General features: G+C 41.1%; 1 protein-coding gene across 1 annotated transcript; it reads right to left on the reverse strand.

Moving 5' to 3' along the window:
• Positions 1-52: 52 nt before the first annotated feature.
• Positions 53-22728, reverse strand: mpp4b (MAGUK p55 scaffold protein 4b). Its single transcript, XM_085347847.1, has 21 exons — positions 22671-22728; positions 22454-22575; positions 20332-20409; positions 20151-20234; positions 14743-14874; positions 11759-11840; positions 8666-8751; positions 8485-8559; positions 8202-8398; positions 6437-6495; positions 6321-6338; positions 6192-6233; positions 6037-6057; positions 5901-5915; positions 2513-2554; positions 2198-2371; positions 1282-1362; positions 1003-1096; positions 771-879; positions 555-689; positions 53-244 (listed from the first exon to the last, which is right to left on the reverse strand). Exons 1-21 carry the CDS (start codon positions 22726-22728, stop codon positions 53-55), a joined length of 1896 nt encoding a protein of 631 aa, XP_085203973.1.
• Between the last annotated feature and the right edge of the window lie 191 nt (positions 22729-22919).

Here is a 22919-nt window from a genome sequence, read left to right on the forward strand (position 1 = left end):
AAAGAAAAAAAAATCACTGCTTTGACCCGACGTCCTCTCCTCTACTTTGCTCCTAGGACTCTGACGTGGGTCGAATCCAGCTGGCAGGGACCCACTGTGGCTCGTCCTGCGCCCTCATCACTGCAGTCAGCAGCTCAACGCAGGAGTCCTGCAGCTCATTGTTGATGATCACATGATCAAAGAACTGCCAGTAGTTTGACTCAATCTTCCGTGCTGCTTCCTCCATCTCCTGGAAGTCTTCATCCTGATGAAGTAAAACCAAAGATAAGACTACTTCTACTGTATGAGTGGGAGGTCTCATAGGCCGATATAGATTTTGCCTATTCTAATTAAAACAGAAGAAGTCAAGTTGGGGGTAAAGAAAAAGTTCCTATAAAATTTGAGACCTCCCAAATCAAATCCCTTCCCTTGTGTGTACCAATATCTTTGTAATGCTCTATTGGATGAGAGCAATCACATGTGAATGTAAATAATTATCTTATTAGGAAAAAGAAATTTTTTTCTCCAAATTAAGAGTGGACGTTTTAACCAGACAACTAAGCCCAGCGTCATACTTTGAATGGCCGGTTGACGTAGTAGTTGGTGGTGATGTACGAGTCCTGTCTTGTCTCCCTGAGGCGCTCCAGAGTCGGAGGCTTAACATAGATGACGAAGGCCCTCAGTTCGTGTGTCCTCACTGCCTGGAGGGCCTAAAGAAGGATATACAAATTTACATGAAAACACTTTTATTTATCTATTGGCTCTCTTTACTGTGTCTGAGTTGGACTTGCGTTTGGCTCAATGTCGATGACGCAGATCTTGCCGCTGTTTAAAACCTCCTTTGCAGACTCGATGCTGGTGCCGTACATGTTCCCTTTGTGCTCGCCGTACTCCAGAAACCTGCCGGACAAAAAAAAGACAGAGACAGTGGGGCTAAAATCTATCGATTGTGGCTAAGCTCTCATCAGTTCCATCTACATTCCACAACTTCATTAATGTTTTAATGTGTGCAGACAGCTGTACCTGTTGTGATAAACCATGTTCTCAAAGACTTCTCGGCTGACGAAGAAATATTCTCTGCCAGATTCCTCATATCCTCTGGGTGCTCTTGTAGTGTCTGGAGAAGGAAAAAAGAAAAATCAACCATTTAATCTGATTATTACAGAATCTGAGACAAAAACACAAAGAGCCCAGAAAGAAGAGAATGCCTAGGATTTCTCAGGCAACTCTGCTTTTTAATAGTGTTTTTGAATTCAATTAAAAATTTTCATGATGTCTGTGACTGAAAAGATGATTACGTACATGGCACTGGTCCCTGGAAGATGTTTGGGTTCATCTCAACCAAACGCCTTCGAAGTTCATTCACACCTACACCAGACGGACCTGAAAAAGCACGCGCATGTTAATTGTTTGTATATACTTTCATTCAACTGCTTGTTATTGCATTAGGCATTTAGACATGATCCAGATGACCTGCTGAAGTTCAAACTGAGCATCAGAATTTTTATTGGCCAATGTTTATTGGCCAAGTATATGTGCAGACACATACAAGGAATTTGGTTCCGGTAGATGGAGGTTCTCAAGCACAGCAATGTAAATCACACACACACACACACACACACACACACACACACACACACACACACACACACACACACACGTGTCTATATATACATTACACATGCATACACATGCATACACAAAGAAGAGATAATATCCAGTTTGTCGCAGTTTTCTATGTGACTGCTTCAAGCTAATAGAAGGGCAACAATAACTCAAATAACCACTTGTTACAACCAAGTTATGAAGAGTTTAGAAAAATGTTGCCTGGTCTGAAAACGTGGATCCATCCTCCCTTTTTATCAGCAGTTCCAGCTCGTGGTGGAGGTGGTGTAACCGTATGGAGGACATTTTCTTGGCACACTTTAAGCCAGTAGTACTAATTGAGCATCATCATCGTCTTATGGCTCCTTCCAGCGGGATAACACACCATTTCACACAATCATCTCATACTGGTTATTTGAACAGCACCAAATGTGTGGCGCTGTCATGTCAATGTGGGCCAAAATCTCTGAAGAGTGTTTCCAGCACCTTGTTGAATTATGACAGCTCTGAAGATAAAAGAGCACCCACCCCGATTCTATCAAGGTGTATCTAAAAGGCTTATGAGTGTAGATGTTTGGTAAGCTAAACTAAAGGACTGAAATGTTTTCTGTACCTAAGAGGACAATGAGGCGGTGTACATCCTCTGAGTGGCGCTGGTAACGAACCACCTCCTCATATGGACTGTTGAGGGCACTGTAGCAGCTGCTGGGGCAACGGGTGTTGCAGGACGGCTGGGTGGTGCTGTGAGCCCGCCGCCGACACAGACGCATGCTGCGCCTAAAGCCCGCTGATAAAAAAGAACAGATGTCAGTAGATAACCCTCAAAAATGGATCCACAACACACACAGAAACAGAACTAAACTCTAAATATACCAACAAGTTTGAGCAACATTATAAGAGAAATAATTTGCTGCTCGAGAAGGCTTACCTAAATATATTCCTTCAATGTTGCTTCTAAAGTCATCCTCCTCTGGTTTGGATTTTAAAAAAAAAAGCAGGACGTAACACGGTGAGACATGTGGAAAAAAGATCGGTAACAACAATAAAAGAGATGTAAAAAATACAGATATTTGCACACAGTGTAATTAAAAATAATTCTGCAAAACACAGTGAATAATGCAGAGCCACTCCTCATGGTTCAGACATCTTATCAGGATGCATCCTGGGTGCCTCCTACATGAGATGTTTCAGGAAAGGAATGGAGGCCCGGGACACACTGGGAAGATTACATCTCTGCAACAGCTAGTCTTCTGTGCATTTCAATTATTTTTATTTTAGGGTCAAATTACCTCCAAATGGTTTTGTTAATAATTTTTACTTGAAATTACTGAAAACTAAGCAATACCAGAGTCCAAGGATGCGTAGTAACCGTTAAAGTAATAACGTAGGAACTTTAAGTTGTAAATTTGCTATATATACACTTTTTTTCCCCTTTACATTAGATTTATTAGTTGTAAGTTGTTCCTGGGTAATCCAGATGATAGCCAATGTGTGTTGGTGGGGAGCGAGACAGAGATACACAGGATTGGATTTTATCTGTGACCTTAAATCAATCAAAGCAACTACATCAGCCCACGTGTCCCATAAAGCCTCCACCCTAAAACAAAGTCTAAAATGTTTCTGCAAATTCAAACAGTACTTGAGGGATTTATGATGCACTGCTGGATTAAAAGAAAAAGTCAGATAAGCATACATACAGTATTTAGTCTTTAGTGTGGTTCATGCCACAAAAACACTGGATCCTTCCCATTTCCCACAATGCAACACACCTGTTACAAATAATAACAGAGGATTTGTGCTACGATTATGGGTAGGGGTGGGTTTTTATAATCGATTTATCGATTAAAATTGATTCTGGCTTGGATAACGTGAAATCGATTCATTAAAATCCTGAATCGATGTTTTAATATAAATTTATTTTGCCCGAAATGCCAGAATCTCAGGTGAAACCTCAAAATTTCAACAACCACCAAACAGCTAAGACAGTAAATGAGAGCAGGAACACGGATTCTGCACAGAGGTGTAAACACAAAGCGCGGACCCGCGGATCAGAATCAGTGAGATGTGCCTTTCTCACCCGACGGCATGGACACGGTTGGGGCTGAAAGCTGACAGCTCACTGATTCTGATGTTTTGGCGGGTCCGCACTTTGTGTTTACGCCCTTTTTGCACTGATTCTAAAGCTGTTAGTTTTATCTCTCTCCAAACAATACTGACCAAACCAGCAGCAAAAGAAGAGCCAAACTGCGCTTCACATAAACATCGTCATGAATTCACTCTCACTGTTTTGCTTCCACCACGATAAAATCACACTTCATGCACATCTCTCTCTCTCTCTGTACTTCAAGAACAGTTTCCCATCTAAAAATATGTTTTCTGCATTATTCGCTTGCTTGTTACGCACAAGTCTACCGTTGTTTACAGCGCTGTTGACCGCTGGTTTTTTTCGTTTTACATACTTCCGAAAAGAAAACCTAATTTCTGCCGTTCAATACTGAACAAATTTAAACTTTCTAAAATTATGCAAAATGCTCAGCCGTGTCTCTAATAAAACCGCTGTAACTTCAGAGGTAATGTTCATATGTTGATTAATGGTTTTCTTTTGTTTTTGATGTACTGCAGAATATTTTTATAAAATCCCAGGCCAGAAAAATCACCTTCATGTTTTTCTGTGTTTTATCTTCAGCTACTTTGACACAAAGGCATCTGCTGTGATGCTCACACCTTTGATAAAGTCTTACGAGGTTCAGCTTCCTTTTTATAGATACAAAAATATGTAAATGTACTGATCTGAATTATAATATTTCTGACTGTCAAAATTTCCCAGATTCAAATCAAATTGAATTGAATCGAATCGATTTGGGACCTTGTGAATCGGAATTGAATCGATTCTAGAAATCAGTGACGATACCCAGCCCTAGTTATGGGGTACTTTGCAAGCTGCTTTGTGTCAATGTTTTATGCTTACACTTGATTTTCTTTGCTTTTCCAGTGCTACTATTAAATATTATGTTGAAAAATTCGTACCTCTGTTAAAACCAGTTTTACATTGAAATATAAATCTCACAATTTATGGCCTAATTTGTTTTTCCTATAAACACCTGCGAAGGCAGTATCACGGGATATACCACACTTTCAATCGCAAAACTCAACTATCTTTCAATCGCAAAAACTAAACCAGTTTAGTGTCGGTGACTGTTACATGTGCCTCGCTGAGCCAGCACATTAACTACCATGTTTTTCTTTTTTCTGTCATTGTTAATAATCTGAAGGTCAGCTGCATATATAAAGCCAGATGCAGCTATGCTATGGGCCGCTCTTTCTCTCTCTTCTATCAGCATCAACCTTTGGCTTTAGTTGCTGTTTGAAATTTGCTTTGGTGAGTTGGGAGCAACAGCAATCAAACTGATGAAGCGTTGTGAATTTGCTTCAGTTTTTCTTATTTGCTTTCTTTGGGAGAAATTATTTTTGTATTATTTAAAAATTCTTAGACTTGCTACTCAAATGTTTCTCTGAGCCATGGATGTAAGAACTAACATTTTTGGGGGCTAGTCCGGGATTCAACTTAAACCTCTTGCACCCAGGCTGAGAGTCATATCCCTAGGTCAGAGTGGAGGAACAGAAAGAAGCATAATTTCAAAGTGCATTTTGGGTAAACTTTCGCTGGTCATATCATCATATGGGCTAGATGGCTGCTCAAAGCAAGCTGGAGCATATGAAAAGGTCTCCTTTTTATCTACCATTTAATGCTAGGCTCATCTTTTTGTAAAAATCTTGATTATTTTTTATGTAATGACTCCAATAAAAGCCCTACACACTAAAATGTCAAACATGAAAAAAAGAAAGCATGCAAAATAATACAGTGCATCATTTTGACCTGAAATCAACCAAAGCAACTGCGTCAGCCTCCATTTCCCAGATGTAAATTACTGGAAAGTCTAAATTACCTCTGCAAATTAAACAGCACTTCAGGGATTTATGATGCACTGCTGGATTAACAGAAAAAAAAGTCTGCGGCAGAAGAGAAACCCCGGCGATAAGCTACAAAAACACCAAATGCTACATTTCTTAAAATGCAACACACCAATTATAAAACAGAGGACCGTTATGCTCATATTTTGTGTTTCTATACTGGCTCCTGCACTATTGAATTTTATTGTTTTAATATATGATTTAATATCAGTCCAAGTAAGAACATGTGACCTATCTCCATAACAAGTCAGGAGGTCTGCTCTTTTAATTAAATTAAATTAAAGAAATGTATAAATTTACTCTTGTGAGGCAGATAAGAACACAATTCTTTAAGCTTTTCTCACCTTCTCTGAGCTCCTCTGACATTTCCCCATCAGGCAGCAGGAACGTTTGGAAAAGAAACAACAACAAAAATTTCCTTTGAAGGGCACGAAACAAATTCAGGGACAGAACGGATTACATCAGCAAAGACTTACCTACCAGAATCAAATGCCTCCTCGTCTATCGGGGCAGGAAACACAAACAGACACAAGTTAAAGACAGAGAAGCAAAGACGTTTTTGTGTGGTTAGTTAGTTTGTGTGTAAAAGATGAATAAAAGGCACATTACACAGTAAATGGAAGGTAAAGGTTTACCTGCTTCCACACATTTGTCATCAATCGCCATTAAGTCTTCCTCTGTGGTTGGAAAAACAGAGATAATTAAGGTCAGATCAGTTATAGAACGATTCAAGTTTGATTAAGTTTAATGTAGTCTATTCTTACCTTCCTCTACAGTGCTCACTTCAGTAAGCATGGAGCAGAACACAAAGAAAACTCATCTGTGAAGCTGTAAAGCAGTGACTTTAATGATGATTAAAAGAAAACCTGAGCGCACTCACAGGTCTGAATGCAGGTGTGTGGCTGGTAAGGCTGTGACCACCAGAACTCCCTCTGCTTCCTGTTACAACAAGCAGAAACAGAGTAAGATGAGACAACTTTTATGCCACCTGTAAAATATTATGAGATGTCAAAAAAGACATTTCTAGGTGATGCTCCCAAATTATATATGATATATATATATATATTCACATTATATTTGATTTTTCACTTCATTTATGACTCCAGGAAACAATTTCCTGAGGAGTAAATGATCTAAATTACTCGTTTTAAGTCTCACTGAATACATTCAATACATGTCCCTTTTCAGTCTGATTCAGTTCAGATTCCTTGCTCAGCATTTGATTGTACTAGAGGTTACTATAAAGAGTTGGCTGCTCAGTATACTTTGCTTTAACCCAAACTAGGATCACAAATATTACTGCTAGCCAGCTAGCCTTAAGCATTAGCTGATAAGCTCCATCCATCCAGTCATCTGGATATGTCAAACAACAAAATCTAAATCAGATATTTAAAGCTTTAAACCCAGTGGAAGAGCATTTCATTATTATTTAAAGTCTCACTTTTATCACTTGTTTATGCAGACATGGCCATCCTTGAATAAGCCAAATATGAATTTTGTTTTTTCATGTAATCCTAACCTGATAAAGGACATACTGTTGCACTTCTGAGGTTATACATTGTAGGACATAACAGAGAGTCATCTGGTCTTGTTGCATGATCAGTTTCAGCCAAGCTTCAGCTGTCAGACAGATGCCCTCACATTTGATTCTAGAATACTTTGATATACAGAGGAAGTCATGGTCAATCACTGCAATGTGCCCAGGACCACAATCTTACCAAGAGTTGACATCCCAGCAAAAAAACACATCACATAACTGAATGCTCCAGACCGGCAAACTGCCAACATTTCTGCTTTCAAAGAGGTGCTCATACTTGGGGAAGATCAGTTAAAGCAATTGTATTTGATTATCAGCACCTGGGTGCTAATTACCCTCCTAATTATGGAAGCAGTAGACTGTACTTAGTTTTTCACACACAGCTTCTCTATTTTGGCTTGAATTTCTGTTAAACAAATAAACATACAGTGTAATATTTATGTCATATTTCATGCTTTATCTGAACTTGTATTTATCTCATTTTAAAGACCTGGTAAGCATCACAACATTTCGATCATGTCTGGACATATAATAGCAAGAAAAAGAGGTCAGTTTTACTAAATTAGAAAATCCTCAGGCCCGAAATGAGACAGTGCAGCAGTCAATTCAAGAAAAACAAGCTGAAGAGGCCAGTGTTACCAAACAAGTAGCTCTTAAGGGCCAAAGTCAGAATATGTCAGAGGAAAAGCCCCAAAAGGAAAATGAAAAGAAAAATAAGCAGATATTATAGTATGTTAGTTGTATATAAATTTGTCCTCAGCTCCATTCTGCAACCCATCAACTGGTTGCGGCAGATGGCCGCTCCTCTCTGAGCCTGGATCTGCTGGAGGTTTCTTCCTTTTTAAAGGGAGTTTTTTGTCCCCACTGTTGCCAAGTGCTTGCTCACAGGTTTTCTTTCTTCTTCTTTTAATCAGTTCAGTTTAATTAATTTGTATCTCAATACTGTTAAATTGAATTGAACTGAATTAAAGATGACTTTTAGGAGATGGAATTGAATGAATCAGGGAATTTTAACACCTTACCCATAAAAATGACCAAACAGCAAAATGAAAGCCTATTACATGCAGTCCAAGATTGGAAGAACATGCTTAAAAGAACCATATCTGACCGTTTCAGGAGGTTGGTGGAGGGGATGAGGCCAGCACATGCTGTGCTGCTGGGTAGTTTCTTTGCCTGCCACCAGAGGGCATCTGTCTGGTCCACAATCTCCAGGATGTCGCCTCTTCTGAAGCTCATGCCGGCATCGGCGCAAGGGATGGCCGGGTCCTGCTGAGGGCTGTAGTCAGTCATGGCCCGTACGTATAGCTAGCAAAGAGAAACACACAAAATAGGGGTAAATATTTTTTATGTGAACAGAGACAATAATAATGGAGCTGTGGTAAAAGACTCACCATGGTCTGGTTGTGGACTGGCCTTTCTGTGATGGGAATGACTTTAAACATAATGGTGCCATGCGACCGAGCTTGCTGATTGGTTGTAAGAAAACAAAATGGAGCATGAACAGAACCAATGTTGGATGCAAACAATACACAACAGCAAGAGCACATTTTATTTGATGAACAAATGACCCACCACAACTTGGATAACTTGCTCAGGCTCCATCCCGTCCACAGGAAAACCGTTCACCTCTATGATCCGGTCCCCTGCATGGAGTAGACCTATGTACACACAAACACAAACATGCATTACAGGGAGTGCAGAATTATTAGGCAAATGAGTATTTTGTCCACATCATCCTCTTCATGCATGTTGTCTTACTCCAAGCTGTATAGGCTCGAAAGCCTACTACCAATTAAGCATATTAGGTGATGTGCATCTCTGTAATGAGAAGGGGTGTGGTCTAATGACATCAACACCCTATATCAGGTGTGCATAATTATTAGGCAACGTCCTTTCCTTTGGCAAAATGGGTCAAAAGAAGGACTTGACAGGCTCAGACAAGTCAAAAATAGTGAGATATCTTGCAGAGGGATGCAGCAGTCTCAAAATTGCAAAGCTTCTGAAGCGTGATCATCGAACAATCAAGCGTTTCATTCAAAATAGTCAACAGGGTCACAAGAAGCGTGTGGAAAAACCAAGGCGCAAAATAACTGCCCATGAACTGAGAAAAGTCAAGCGTGCAGCTGCCAAGATGCCACTTGCCACCAGTTTGGCCATATTTCAGAGCTGCAACATCACTGGAGTGCCCAAAAGCACAAGGTGTGCAATACTCTGAGACATGGCCAAGGTAAGAAAGGCTGAAAGACGACCACCACTGAACAAGACACACAAGCTGAAACGTCCAGACTGGGCCAAGAAATATCTCAAGACTGGTTTTTCTAAGGTTTTATGGACTGATGAAATGAGAGTGAGTCTTGATGGGCCAGATGGATGGGCCCGTGGCTGGATTGGTAAAGGGCAGAGAGCTCCAGTCCGACTCAGACGCCAGCAAGGTGGAGGTGGAGTACTGGTTTGGGCTGGTATCATCAAAGATGAGCTTGTGGGGCCTTTTCGGGTTGAGGATGGAGTCAAGCTCAACTCCCAGTCCTACTGCCAGTTTCTGGAAGACACCTTCTTCAAGCAGTGGTACAGGAAGAAGTCTGCATCCTTCAAGAAAAACATGATTTTCATGCAGGACAATGCTCCATCACACGCGTCCAAGTACTCCACAGCGTGGCTGGCAAGAAAGGGTATAAAAGAAGAAAAACTAATGACATGGCCTCCTTGTTCACCTGATCTGAACCCCATTGAGAACCTGTGGTCCATCATCAAATGTGAGATTTACAAGGAGGGAAAACAGTACACCTCTCTGAACAGTGTCTGGGAGGCTGTGGTTGCTGCTGCACGCAATGTTGATGGTGAACAGATCAAAACACTGACAGAATCCATGGATGGCAGGCTTTTGAGTGTCCTTGCAAAGAAAGGTGGCTATATTGGTCGCTGATTTGTTTTTGTTTTGTTTTTGAATGTCAGAAATGTATATTTGTGGATGTGGAGATGTTATATTGGTGTCACTGGTAAAAATAAATAATTGAAATGGGTATATATTTGTTTTTTGTTAAGTTGCCTAATAATTATGCACAGTAATAGTCACCTGCACACACAGATATCCCCCTAAAATAGCTAAAACTAAAAACAAACTAAAAACTACTTCCAAAAACATTCAGCTTTGATATTAATGAGTTTTTTGGGTTCATTGAGAACATGGTTGTTGTTCAATAATAAAATTATTCCTCAAAAATACAACTTGCCTAATAATTCTGCACTCCCTGTAAAAAAGATATCAGTTTTTCATTTCATGTTTTCTTTAGTTTTGTTAACTTTTATGTGCTTTAATCTACTGTAGTTTATCTTGTTTGTAATACACTAAAACCTCAACGAAAATATGATCAATATATTGTTATAATCAATAACAAAAGCAATCAAATTTAAGCACAACTTGTCATTTAAAAGCTTACAGGTCCAATCGCTGCCTGTCAGAGCTTATTTAGTATACTATATAACCAGTGTGGATGTTTTAAAATTGTCTAAAGTTACATTTCTTTTCATGGTAAAGGTAAAAGCCACATGAGGATGTGTCTGTAACCAGAAGAAGAAAGTCCTGTCTGCATGAACAAAAACTTTGTCCAACCCAACCAGTCCATGTCTCTGGTTCTGAACCTTTTATTTTGTTAGGATTGTCTTATAAATGCTCCCAAAATGGGACAAAAACAAATATAGACGTACACTGCATGGACAAAAGTACGGGGCCACACCTTTTACTATTTGAATTCAGGTATTTTGAGTCCCATTGGCACAGGTGTCTAAAATCAATCACCTAGCCATGCACCCTGTCTTTATGATAACTGTAGAGCTCCAAATCTCCTCCAGCATTAACATCAGCACAAAACCTATGAGCTTCATGGCTGAGCAGCTCCTGTAGATTTAATGTGGAGATGGCCCAGCCCTTTTGCCCATATAGTATAAGCTTTGGGTCTGAAAAGTGATGCCAAAGCAGAAATACGAGAAACCTGCATTTTTTTCCCCTAATGGTCAGCAGGGGGAAGCTTCTCTGGAAGCAAAGATCCATCCCTTTGTCTAGGAGTGCAGACCCTACCCACCACCTTATTCATGACCTCAGTAAAAAGTTCAACATGATTCTAATTTTGTCTTCACTTGTGAAAACTACATAATAAAGAAAGGTAAAGTTACTGTCTTATGGACCAAAAAAATCTCAACCTGAAGCTCCACAAATCAATAGATGAGATCCATGTTTTATATAAAGTGCTTGATTGCAACTAGCACTAGAATTTGGAAGCAGATTGACCAGGAAGATTTTTTTTTGTCTTCCTACATGAATCATCCCAACATTGAAAACGAACACAATCAGATGGTCTGTGTACATCTGCAGAATAAAGAGTGCAAGATGAAGTTAAAGCCCCAAAACAGATGTTTGCAAACAATTTGTCCTCAGCACCAGCACAGAAAGTTCAGTTTTGCATTAATGCATAACTTTAAGCTCTACGTGTCAGATGTTTTCCAGTGTAGATCGTCACTGATGTTTTCTTTTAGTCTGGCACTAGGCTTAATCTAGGAATCCTCCAGTAAAAGTCTAGAGTTAAGATTAGAGTTAGGGTTTACTCATCTAAACAACAGACATTAGCTATAGGGGGTTAAACGGGGGTAAAAAAAAAAAAAAGGGCTCACCACTGCGATCCGCAAGCCCTCCGTGAATCACCCGAGCTATAAAAATCTCTCCTGTGATCTCGTTTCTTTTTATAGTTGCTCCCTGAGAAAGACGAAATGAAAAAACAGAATAAACAGTTGCTGCCAGGTCAGATAAATGAAGATAAAATGGACAGATGTGGCTCTGATGGATATGCAAGAATAGACTTGAAGGTTTAATTCAGGCCTAAATAACGTAATAGTGACACAAGCGAAGGGAAACTGGAGCTGATTTGCCACAGATGAAATGTAATGAAACAGACAAAAGAAACATGAACTACCACTGTTTGCAGGGTAGCCACGGTGCTCCTACAAAGGACCCAAAGAAGGCCACTTTCTGGACAGCTCTCATGTCGCCTTCTTCCTCTTCTTTTTCTTCCGCTGGTTTGAGCGACCTCCTTTCAAGGGACTGAACTTCTCATCAAACAGGCCATTTGTAAGCTGATGTTTGGATGTTTCCAGATCAGTGTGGCTGTGCTTCTTCTGTGCCACAGGAGAGTTTTTTGATTTCACTGTGTCCCAGGGAGATCCACGACAAGACGGAGACTGGCAGCTGCCCAACTGGGAGGTGGAAGGAGGGTCCAAGGAGCTGCTGAGGGAGCTGGAGGAGGAGCTGAAGGAACATGGGGACTGGTGCCCTTGAGGCTTTTGAGTTGGGCTTTTCTTCAAAGTGCCTTCCTGCTCAGCAGCTTTAAGGGTGTTTACTTCAGATCTGGTGGCTGTGAGGAGTGTCTGCAACCGGTCCACAACCTGCGTGAGGAGGAGCAAAGCCTGCGAGTTGTCCTGCACTGTCACCGACATGTGCTCTGTGGCTGCTGCCATCCTCTCCCCAAGGAGCTTTATGTCTTTGGTGCTGCTCTCCATGGAGCTGGCGGCCAACTGTACAGTCGTCCTCAGCTCGTCCAGACTCTCCTGTTTGACGAGCTCCACGGGCGGCACCTCCAGTATGCGGTGAGGCCGCATGGGGCTGGGTGGGGCTGTTCGGATGCAAGGGCTTTTAGTTCTGAACCTTGGAGACAGGCCTGGCTGGAAGTAATCATGCATGCTGAGACATGGTGGAGTCATGGTCAAACGTTGGGGAAATGGTGATGGAGCACCAGTGGACTGTCCTACTTCGTACTCGTCTCCACTGTTGAGCTCGTCCACGTCTCCAATGAGAAAACAGACATTATTAATCCATGAGTGAATGGGATGGATGAATGGATGAAGACAGTGCAATTAGAAGTGATGAAGAACCAGCTTGTTTTCCAAAAGCATCTTAGAGGTTGAAATAAAAGCAGTTCAAAGATGCACTCATTGGAAAACAAGGCCCAGATCTTTCCTTACCAATCAGGACCGAACTGCAGACTGAAGGTGCAGAGCGATTTGACCTTTGCTCCCACAACATGTTGGAGTAACAAACTCTGCACTGGCACATCGGCGTGCTGCAGCACACCTGGCAGCCAGTCAAAGGCTTACATTGTGGTAACGGGTATGGTCGAGCCTCTGTCAGGTGATGCATTGGCTCGGTTGGCGGGTAGCTTCCTCTCCGGACTCTGCACCATGACGAATCATTTGCTTTTAGCATCCAACTCTGAGCTGAGGGGTTCTGGACCCCGAACCCTGTCCCTCTGTGAAGCTTCTGTCGGGTCAAACGCCTCAAGGTGTTCAAGTGATGGCGGATCCCCCCTCTGGGGCTTTTTGCACAGGGAGGACAAGCATTGGGCAACAGCTTGCCAACTTTGTGGTGGTTGCAAAGCTGTGAGACAACAGAATCATGTTCCACTCGGATAAAGCAAGGTTTGAACTAGTAATCATTTGCATGCATTTAAGACATATAGAAAAAGATGATAAATTAGCATCAGATGTCTCCTAACTGTCTTGTTTCCTTTCTATTCCAGTGGCTTTTGCTCTTCGAAATTTATCTGTAGCATCAACAGACAATTATACAAATGACAGATTATGAATCAAACATCTGCTCTCTGTCATCTGTTTGACTTATTTTGAGTTGGCCAAAAACCCAACATATTAAAATATTCAGGAGCATCTGCCTACATACGCAGTCCTGAAAAAAAGTAACTCCTTCATGGTCCAGATTAAAGAGTCAGGTTTCCTGCTTCTCCACATGATTTTGGTTTTATATCCACTTCTGCATCCACCTAAAATACAATGAACTTTTTGTAAGTTCAAAAGTATGTGGATGCCTCTATTTAGGTCATGCACTGCACACAACAAACAAAGCAGCACTTTCAAAATGAAGCCAAAGCTTAAAGTGGTAACTGGAGCAAACCCCAAAGACTCCTATGTAAGTTATCCAGCATTAAATCAGAAATAAATATGTTTAAAATAAACTGTTTTGGACTCTATCCCTTCATAATAAGAGTACACAAAAATAACTCTGCCCTCAAAACCTACTTGTGTTTGCTTTAGACACTAGCAGATTGCTGGAGTTGGCCATAGTTTGCATGGAAGACACCGACCATCATCCAGTGACGTATTTTGAAGATGAAGGGTCTCTGTTGCAAGTTTGTGCTGCACTCTTCACAGCCTGCAGCCAATTAGCAAGTATTTAGTGAATGTTTGTTAGCGTCTTCTATGCAACCTACAGCCAAAGCCAAAGCTATCAAAAGGGGGTTTAGGTGCAGCACCATGTTCCTATTTGCGACCAGTTTCTCCTAGACACAGCCAGAGACTTCCCCCTGGTTGGGGGACTGACTGGCCATAGTTACGTTGAATTAATATTTAATTTACATACTTTCTTCTTTGATTTGAAAACTGAAAGGTTTTGATTTTCCTCGTCCCAGTAAGCTTGTTAATTAAGGAGATAATAATAAATTAGATTCATACCTAACAAAAGATTTTTGCCTCATTAAAAGCTTGCTTAGTTCCTAAACAGCTGGTCTACTGATGTTCTACTCAGCTCAGAACCATCTGTACAAACCAGATTTCATTTGCCTGTTGAGGAGGTATTAGCTCAGGAATCTCACCAGTGGCTGTTTATTCTTCACCAGGCAGACGATCCGGGTGGCCTCCTCATCGTCCGGCAGGTCTTCTGGCATTGGGGGCAACACCGGCTCATAGTCCTTCAGAGCTATTGTATCATGAGCCGAAAGAAGGGCCTTGATGGAAAACAGACAAACCAGACTGAGACTAAGAACAGTAACAATTAACAGTAGCAAATAACAATAGAAAAGACACAGGTACATATGTAAGTCTAGTTACATTTAAATCATAGTTTCACTAATACTATAGTTCACTAATGAAATACAGAAAAGAAATGTTGGGAATTTTCAGTTGGATTCAATGTCATTTATATAGTGCCAAATCACAGCAACTGTTCCCTCAAAGTGCTTTGTACTTGTATTTTATTGGATATTGTAAGGTAAACACCCCACAATATCAGAGAGAAAAGCTCAACAATCAGATGACCCCCTTTGAGCAAGTATTTGGTGACAAGGGGAAGGAAAAAGTGAGGGATGGTTAACTGCCACTATGAGGTATTTAAGATAAAATGGGGCCTGATTATTCAAGACCTTGTATGTGATGAGAAGGATTTTAAATTTGATTCTGGAGGAACAAAGAGCCAAAGAAGAGAAGCTAATCTGAGACAAAATGTTCTCTCTTTTTTTTTTTTAAAGTCCTTGTCAGTACTCTTCTTGCAGCATTTCGGATCAACTGAAGGCTTTTTCAGGGAAGTTTTAGAACAGCCTGATAAAAATCGAATGCAATAGTCTGGCCTAGAAGTAATATATGCATGAATGTGCAGAACCACATGGAGGGAGTGCAGAATTATTAGGCAAGTTGTATTTTTGAGGAATAATTTTATTATTGAACAACAACCATGTTCTCAATGAACCCAAAAAACTCATTAATATCAAAGCTGAATGTTTTTGGAAGTAGTTTTTAGTTTATTTTTAGTTTTAGCTATTTTAGGGGGATATCTGTGTGTGCAGGTGACTATTACTGTGCATAATTATTAGGCAACTTAACAAAAAACAAATATATACCCGTTTCAATTATTTATTTTTACCAGTGACACCAATATAACATCTCCACATCCACAAATATACATTTCTGACATTCAAAAACAAAACAAAAACAAATCAGTGACCAATATAGCCACCTTTCTTTGCAAGGACACTCAAAAGCCTGCCATCCATGGATTCTGTCAGTGTTTTGATCTGTTCACCATCAACATTGCGTGCAGCAGCAACCACAGCCTCCCAGACACTGTTCAGAGAGGTGTACTGTTTTCCCTCCTTGTAAATCTCACATTTGATGATGGACCACAGGTTCTCAATGGGGTTCAGATCAGGTGAACAAGGTGGCCATGTCATTAGTTTTTCTTCTTTTATACCCTTTCTTGCCAGCCACGCTGTGGAGTACTTGGACGTGTGTGATGGAGCATTGTCCTGCATGAAAATCATGTTTTTCTTGAAGGATGCAGACTTCTTCCTGTACCACTGCTTGAAGAAGGTGTCTTCCAGAAACTGGCAGTAGGACTGGGAGTTGAGCTTGACTCCATCCTCAACCCGAAAAGGCCCCACAAGCTCATCTTTGATGATACCAGCCCAAACCAGTACTCCACCTCCACCTTGCTGGCGTCTGAGTCGGACTGGAGCTCTCTGCCCTTTACCAATCCAGCCACGGGCCCATCCATCTGGCCCATCAAGACTCACTCTCATTTCATCAGTCCATAAAACCTTAGAAAAACCAGTCTTGAGATATTTCTTGGCCCAGTCTGGACGTTTCAGCTTGTGTGTCTTGTTCAGTGGTGGTCGTCTTTCAGCCTTTCTTACCTTGGCCATGTCTCAGAGTATTGCACACCTTGTGCTTTTGGGCACTCCAGTGATGTTGCAGCTCTGAAATATGGCCAAACTGGTGGCAAGTGGCATCTTGGCAGCTGCACGCTTGACTTTTCTCAGTTCATGGGCAGTTATTTTGCGCCTTAGTTTTTCCACACGCTTCTTGTGACCCTGTTGACTATTTTGAATGAAACGCTTGATTGTTCGATGATCACGCTTCAGAAGCTTTGCAATTTTGAGACTGCTGCATCCCTCTGCAAGATATCTCACTATTTTTGACTTTTCTGAGCCTGTCAAGTCCTTCTTTTGACCCATTTTGCCAAAGGAAAGGACGTTGCCTAATAATTATGCACACCTGATATAGGGTGTTGATGTCATTAGACCACACCCCTTCTCATTACAGAGATGCACATCACCTAATATGCTTAATTGGTAGTAGGCTTTCGAGCCTATACAGCTTGGAGTAAGACAACATGCATGAAGAGGATGATGTGGACAAAATACTCATTTGCCTAATAATTCTGCACTCCCTGTATTTGTTTGTAATGTGCATTGCCTGGTCAAAAACGACTCCAAGATTGCTCTCAGTGTTACTGAAGGCCAAGGTAATGTCATCCAGAGTCAGCATCTGGTTAGCCACCACATTTCTGGGATTTTCAGAGCCTAATAGAATAACCTCAGTTTTATCTGAATGTATAAGCTGGGCCCTATTTCAGGAAGCCGGTTTAGAAAACTCAGAGTGAAAAACGATACTCAGGGTTGAGTAACCCCGAACTGTCCAACTCGGAATATTCGGTTTCAGAAAGGCTGATAACAATTAGTTCAGTCAACGCGGAGTTGCTTTAACCCCAAGTTAAGCGCGCGCACGAGGATACATAAAGCCCTGATTAGTGGAGCACAGATTAAGCGAGTCACCATGGAGACGGAGGGAAAGAAGGCGCGGTCAATGTATTTTACAGCGCTTGAGGCCGAAATTCTGATGGCAGCATATGCCGATAACATGCAAATTCCGCGGAAAAAAAGTAACACAGCCTCAGCTGCAAAAGAAAGGGAGCATGCATGGCAAAACATAGCCGACAGAGTCAATGCATGAGTGTTAATTTAAACGTTGATCTAGGGATTTCCACCCATTTAACACGTTATTTTATTATATTTAATTTTATTTTTTATTTCATACATTTTATTTTGTGATGTGATGTGAGCGCAGGTGCAACCCAACAGGCCCCAAACGTTCCTGGCAGCAAGTAAAAATGAAATATAAAAATATAGTCCAAACAGGTAAGGTGTAATTGTATTATGAGCCATAGTGCTTGGTCTGTTTGTCCGATGTAAATCAATTGCAGTTAGAGGCTACATTAATTTTCTTTCTGTAAGCACTTATTGAAATTATCTGAGCACATTACAAGTACATATTTGCTTACTCTGTATGCTCAAATGTGACCCGTCATAGCCAACAGAAAAAAAAAGCGGAGGCCTGAAAAACAGGTGGGGGTCCTCCACCACCACCACTCACAGAGGCTGAGCAGTTGGCTTCCACATTTGTGATAATGTTGGCAGCATCACATATGATCTTCACAGTGCAGAGAACACAAATTAGCATACATTACTATAATGAAATAATTTGTTAGTTTGAAATGCTACAGGGAACTATGTACCTGTACATTAATGCTGTGGAAAGACTTCCTGTTCACATAGTCTCCTTCATTTACTGAAGGAGCAATGATTGGAATGTGAGTGCCATCTGTACAGCCAATCACGCCTGGGAACGGTGGGAATAAATGTAAAATTTAAGTAGTAGTTCAAGTATCACCACATCATGAATTAGGTTTTGTTCATCCTGATACCTGCAATTTTGTGGCATCCCTCTTTGATAAATCTTGTGGGTCTATGACCGGGGAACACCACAAACGAGTACAGGAGACGTTTCAGTGCAACTGTAACATTCCTGACTGCCCGACAGACGGTAGCCTTGGAAACGTGCTCAGCGTCACCAATATTATACAGAAAGCTCCCGTTTGCAAAAAAACGAAGTGCAATACAAATAATATGTACAGAACTGAGAGAATGTCCGCGATGTGTCACATGAGCAATATTAGGCCTGAGGATGTTATTCAAATAAATTATAGATTGTGCTGAAAAACGGTAACGTTCACACAGGAAATCATCAGGAAATGATAAAATGTCCAAACGCGCTCTAATCACTCTCTCCCGGTGGAGAGCTCTGCGGAGAATTTGGGCTTCAACATCTACTGGCTCTTCAAGGAAGGGGCACGCCATGTCTGACACTTCCTACAGTCAGGTTTCCGACAAAGAGGCGGAGAAGGTCAGGGTTAGTTGAAGTAAACCTGCTAGGGGGCAGGTTAGCTTCACGGAGTGTGTCGTCATAGTGACTCACTCAGAATTAATCTAAACTCGCTTTGTGAAACCGAAAACCCAGAGTTTTCGTTAACTCATGGTATACTTACTCAGACTTTGCACTAAACCGGCTTCCTGAAATAGGGCCCAGGACATTAGAGATTATCCAAGCCTTTATATCTTTAACACATTTTTGCAGTTTAACTAATTGGTATATGTTATCTGGCTTCATGGACAGATAAAGATGGGCATCATCTGCATAGGAATGAAAATGTATGCTACACCTTCTAATGATACTGCCTAAGGGAAGCATGTATAATGTAAACAGAATTGGTCCTAGCACAGAACCCTGTGGAACTCCATAATTGACTTTAGTGTGTGAAGAGGACTCTCCATTTACATGAACAAATTGGAGTCTATTAGAGAGATATGATACAAACCCCTGCAGTGCAGTACCTGTAATACCTACAGTGTGCTCTTAATCGCTGTAAGAGAATATTATTGTTGACAGTATCGAACACTGCACTGAGCAGGACAAGCACAGAGAACAATAACAATGACTATGATGTACTATGATGAGATCTTAATTCCCACTGCTTTGTAATCCATTATTGTAAATTTAAATTATTTAATTATTATTATTACAGATGATCAGACAAAGAGGGTTTTCAGGGCCACTAATAAATGCTCAGCTTCTATGCCATATGTAAGATCCAGAATGTGATTAAAGTGGTGGGTGGGCTCTTTTCCATGTTAAGAGAAGGCATCTGAGTCTAATAATAGACTGAATTGAGGCTGTCATTTTCAGCATCTACATAAATGTTAAAATAAGCCATAATAATTATTTTATCTGAGCTGAGCACAAAATCAGATAAAAGTCAGATACCGTAGAAACTCTAAGTAAGGATCAGAATGATGATAAATAACAACAAATAAAACTTGTTTTTGAGTTTTCCAGCGGGATTACAAGGCTAATGAATGAAAGCTTGCTACTCCTCCTCCTTGGTCTGTGCTTCGAAGATTCTGACAGTATGACTCAGGGGTGTTGATTTATTTAAACCAACATAATCATCAATGACACTCCCCCTTTTTAATCAAAATATGCACTAAACATGAGTACATGAAAATTTAACTACAAAAAAATAGGATTTACGGATATGCCTGAGCTACAATGGGCCTTATAGGCCCTTAACCTCTTCTGTACGTCAACGTGAAACCAATAGTGGTTTATTAACCTGCAGGTGTGGCTGTCGCAGAAGATGGTACAGCTCTTTGGCCTCTTCAGAGCAACTTGGTAAGGACCTGATATCAATCAGCAACTATAAAGACAGAAACATTCAATATCTTTAAAAAAAAAAACCCAACCAAACAACATTTGGACATGATAACTACATTAAATTGTTTTGGAAGATGAACCTCAAGCGAGAGTCCCGAAGAGTAATCCAGAGCTGGTGCAGGAGAATCTCTTAGATATCTTTGCAAACACTCATAAACCTGAAAACAGTCAAGTAATAAAAACAAATATCAAAACTACAGTGAATGAGGAAACATCTGACCTTAGATACTCTGAGGGAGGCATGCAGTCCTGTGATAAACAAAGTACACCCGTATGATTCAGCAGCTTGTAGAACCACCCCTTGATCTCCCTGCAAAGCCTACTGACACATTTTACCGTCTCTTAACTAAAACAAAGGAAATTAGCAGAGGACATTTAGGCTTTGCATTTACTTTAGATTACATTACCTGCATTTTGTATTTTATGTTATTTGTATATAAATCTGGTGTAAGTCATCTTTCCTCATATAAGATAAGATGTAAGATTTTGGTGCATGATCCAAAGTACAGGGTGGGCCATTTATATGGATACACCGTAATAACATGGGAATGGTTGGTGATATTAAAGTCCTGTTTGTGGCACATTAATATACATCAGGGGGCAAACTCCTCAAGATGGGTGGTGACCATGGTGGCCATTTAGAAGTTGGCCATCTTGGATACAACTTTAGTTTTTTTCGCTAGGAAGCGGGCCATGTGACACATCAAACTTATTGGTAATGTTACAAGAAAAACAATGGTGTGCTTGGTTTCAACGTAACTTTATTCTTTCATGAGTTATTTACAAGTTTCTCCTTGTTCACAGCTATTGACATGTCAAAGAGGTTAACACATCTGGTGAACACAGTAACCGGGTCATTGCAGCAGATTTCAATGCAAGACACCCTACGAGACCACCCATCTCCCATGCTACAGTTAGCAAACTGCTTGCTAAGTTTGGTGAAACTGGTTCAGTGTTGGATTTGCCAAAATGTGGACGCAAGAAAACTGTCACTAATGAAGAAACATCAGTGGCTGTCCTAGCTTCATTCAGCAAGAGCCCACAGCGTAGCACTCGCCGCATGTCACTGGAGAGTGGCATTAGTCGAACATCCCTTCGGCGGATATTAGCTACTCACAAATGGCACCCTTACAAACTCCAGCTACTGCAGCATCTCAACGAGGATGACCCAGATCGGCACGCAGAATCTGCAGAATGGGCAAAACAAAAATTGGAACAGGACCCTCAGTTCACGCAGAAGATTTTGTTCAGTGATGAGGCAAACTTTTATGTGAATGGTGACGTTAACAAACAAAACCACCGCTATTGGTCTGACACTAACCCACATTGGATGGATCCCTCCAAGACTGTTGGAACAACAAAAGTGATGGTTTGAAGTGGTATATGGGGTACAACGATAGTGGGTCCATTCTTCATCAATGGAAACCTCAAGGCCACTGGATATTTGAAATTGCTACATGATGATGTGTTTCCCTCTTTATGCACTGAAGCTGGCACGTTCCCTGAGTTTTTCCAGCAAGATGGTGCACCACCACATTATGGGTGCCAGGTCCGAGCATTCCTAGATGAACAGTTTCCTGGAAAGTGGATTGGTCGTCGTGGGCCAGTTGAATGGCCCCCAAGGTCTCCTGATCTGACACCCTTAGACTTTTATCTTTGGGGTCATCTGAAGGCAATTGTCTATGGTGTGAAGATACGAGATGTGCAGCACCTGAAACTACGGATACTGGATGCCTGTGCTGGCATTTCTCCTGCGGTTTTGCTATCAGTGTGAAGAGTGGGAGAAGAGGGTTGCATTGACAATCCAACACAATGGGCAGCACATTGAACACATTTTCTAAGTGGTCAGAAACTTGTAAATAACTCATGAAAGAATAAAGTTACGTTGAAACCAAGCACACCATTGTTTTTCTTGTGACATTACCAATAAGTTTAATGTGTCACATGGCCCTCTTCCTATTGAAAAAACAAAAGTTGTATCCAAGATGGCCAACTTCTAAATGGCCACCATGGTCACCACCCATCTTGAGGAGTTTGCCCCCTCACATATACTAATGTGCCACAAACAGGACTTTAATATCACCAACCATTCCCATGTTATTACGGTGTATCCATATAAATGGCCCACCCTGTATAATGAGGAACGCTGAAAACTAACCGCTGAAACCAGGATTTTTAATTCTGTTTTTCAAGTTTTCAGACCTTGAGAAGTGACTGCAGCCAGGCGGCGTTAAGCAGACTGTGGAGGATCTCTGCTCCGTCGATGTCCTGACTCACAGACTGCCTCACCTCCTCTATGACGTCAGACAGGATCTGACGCAAACCTGCAGCACAAACTCAGACACGTTAGCAGAAGGCTGAATCTGTGGTTAACGTGTGTAAGCACATTATCATTAGACCATAAAACACTCCTACTGACCGTGTTCTCCCAACTCACAGTGCGGATTTAACACCTGAGCCTCCACCGCCTGCCTCATGGTTACAGAAAGCTTGACCTTTGACCCTGACCACCTGCTGCTGCTCGCCAGGACGGGCAGTAACCTGGAGAAAAATCAGTTTATTATAAGATTTGTGCAAAAGTATCCTGAAATATTAGATCAGACGATTCATAGAGCTAGAGCTTTTTAAGGTGGAGCTGATTGAGTTTTAACTCTTTATATTCTGTATA

This window comes from Diplotaxodon limnothrissa, linkage group LG23, assembly GCF_057381915.1.
Source record: "Diplotaxodon limnothrissa isolate DT_005_m linkage group LG23, D_limnothrissa_male_GT1.1, whole genome shotgun sequence".
NCBI classification, from domain to species: domain Eukaryota; kingdom Metazoa; phylum Chordata; class Actinopteri; order Cichliformes; family Cichlidae; genus Diplotaxodon; species Diplotaxodon limnothrissa.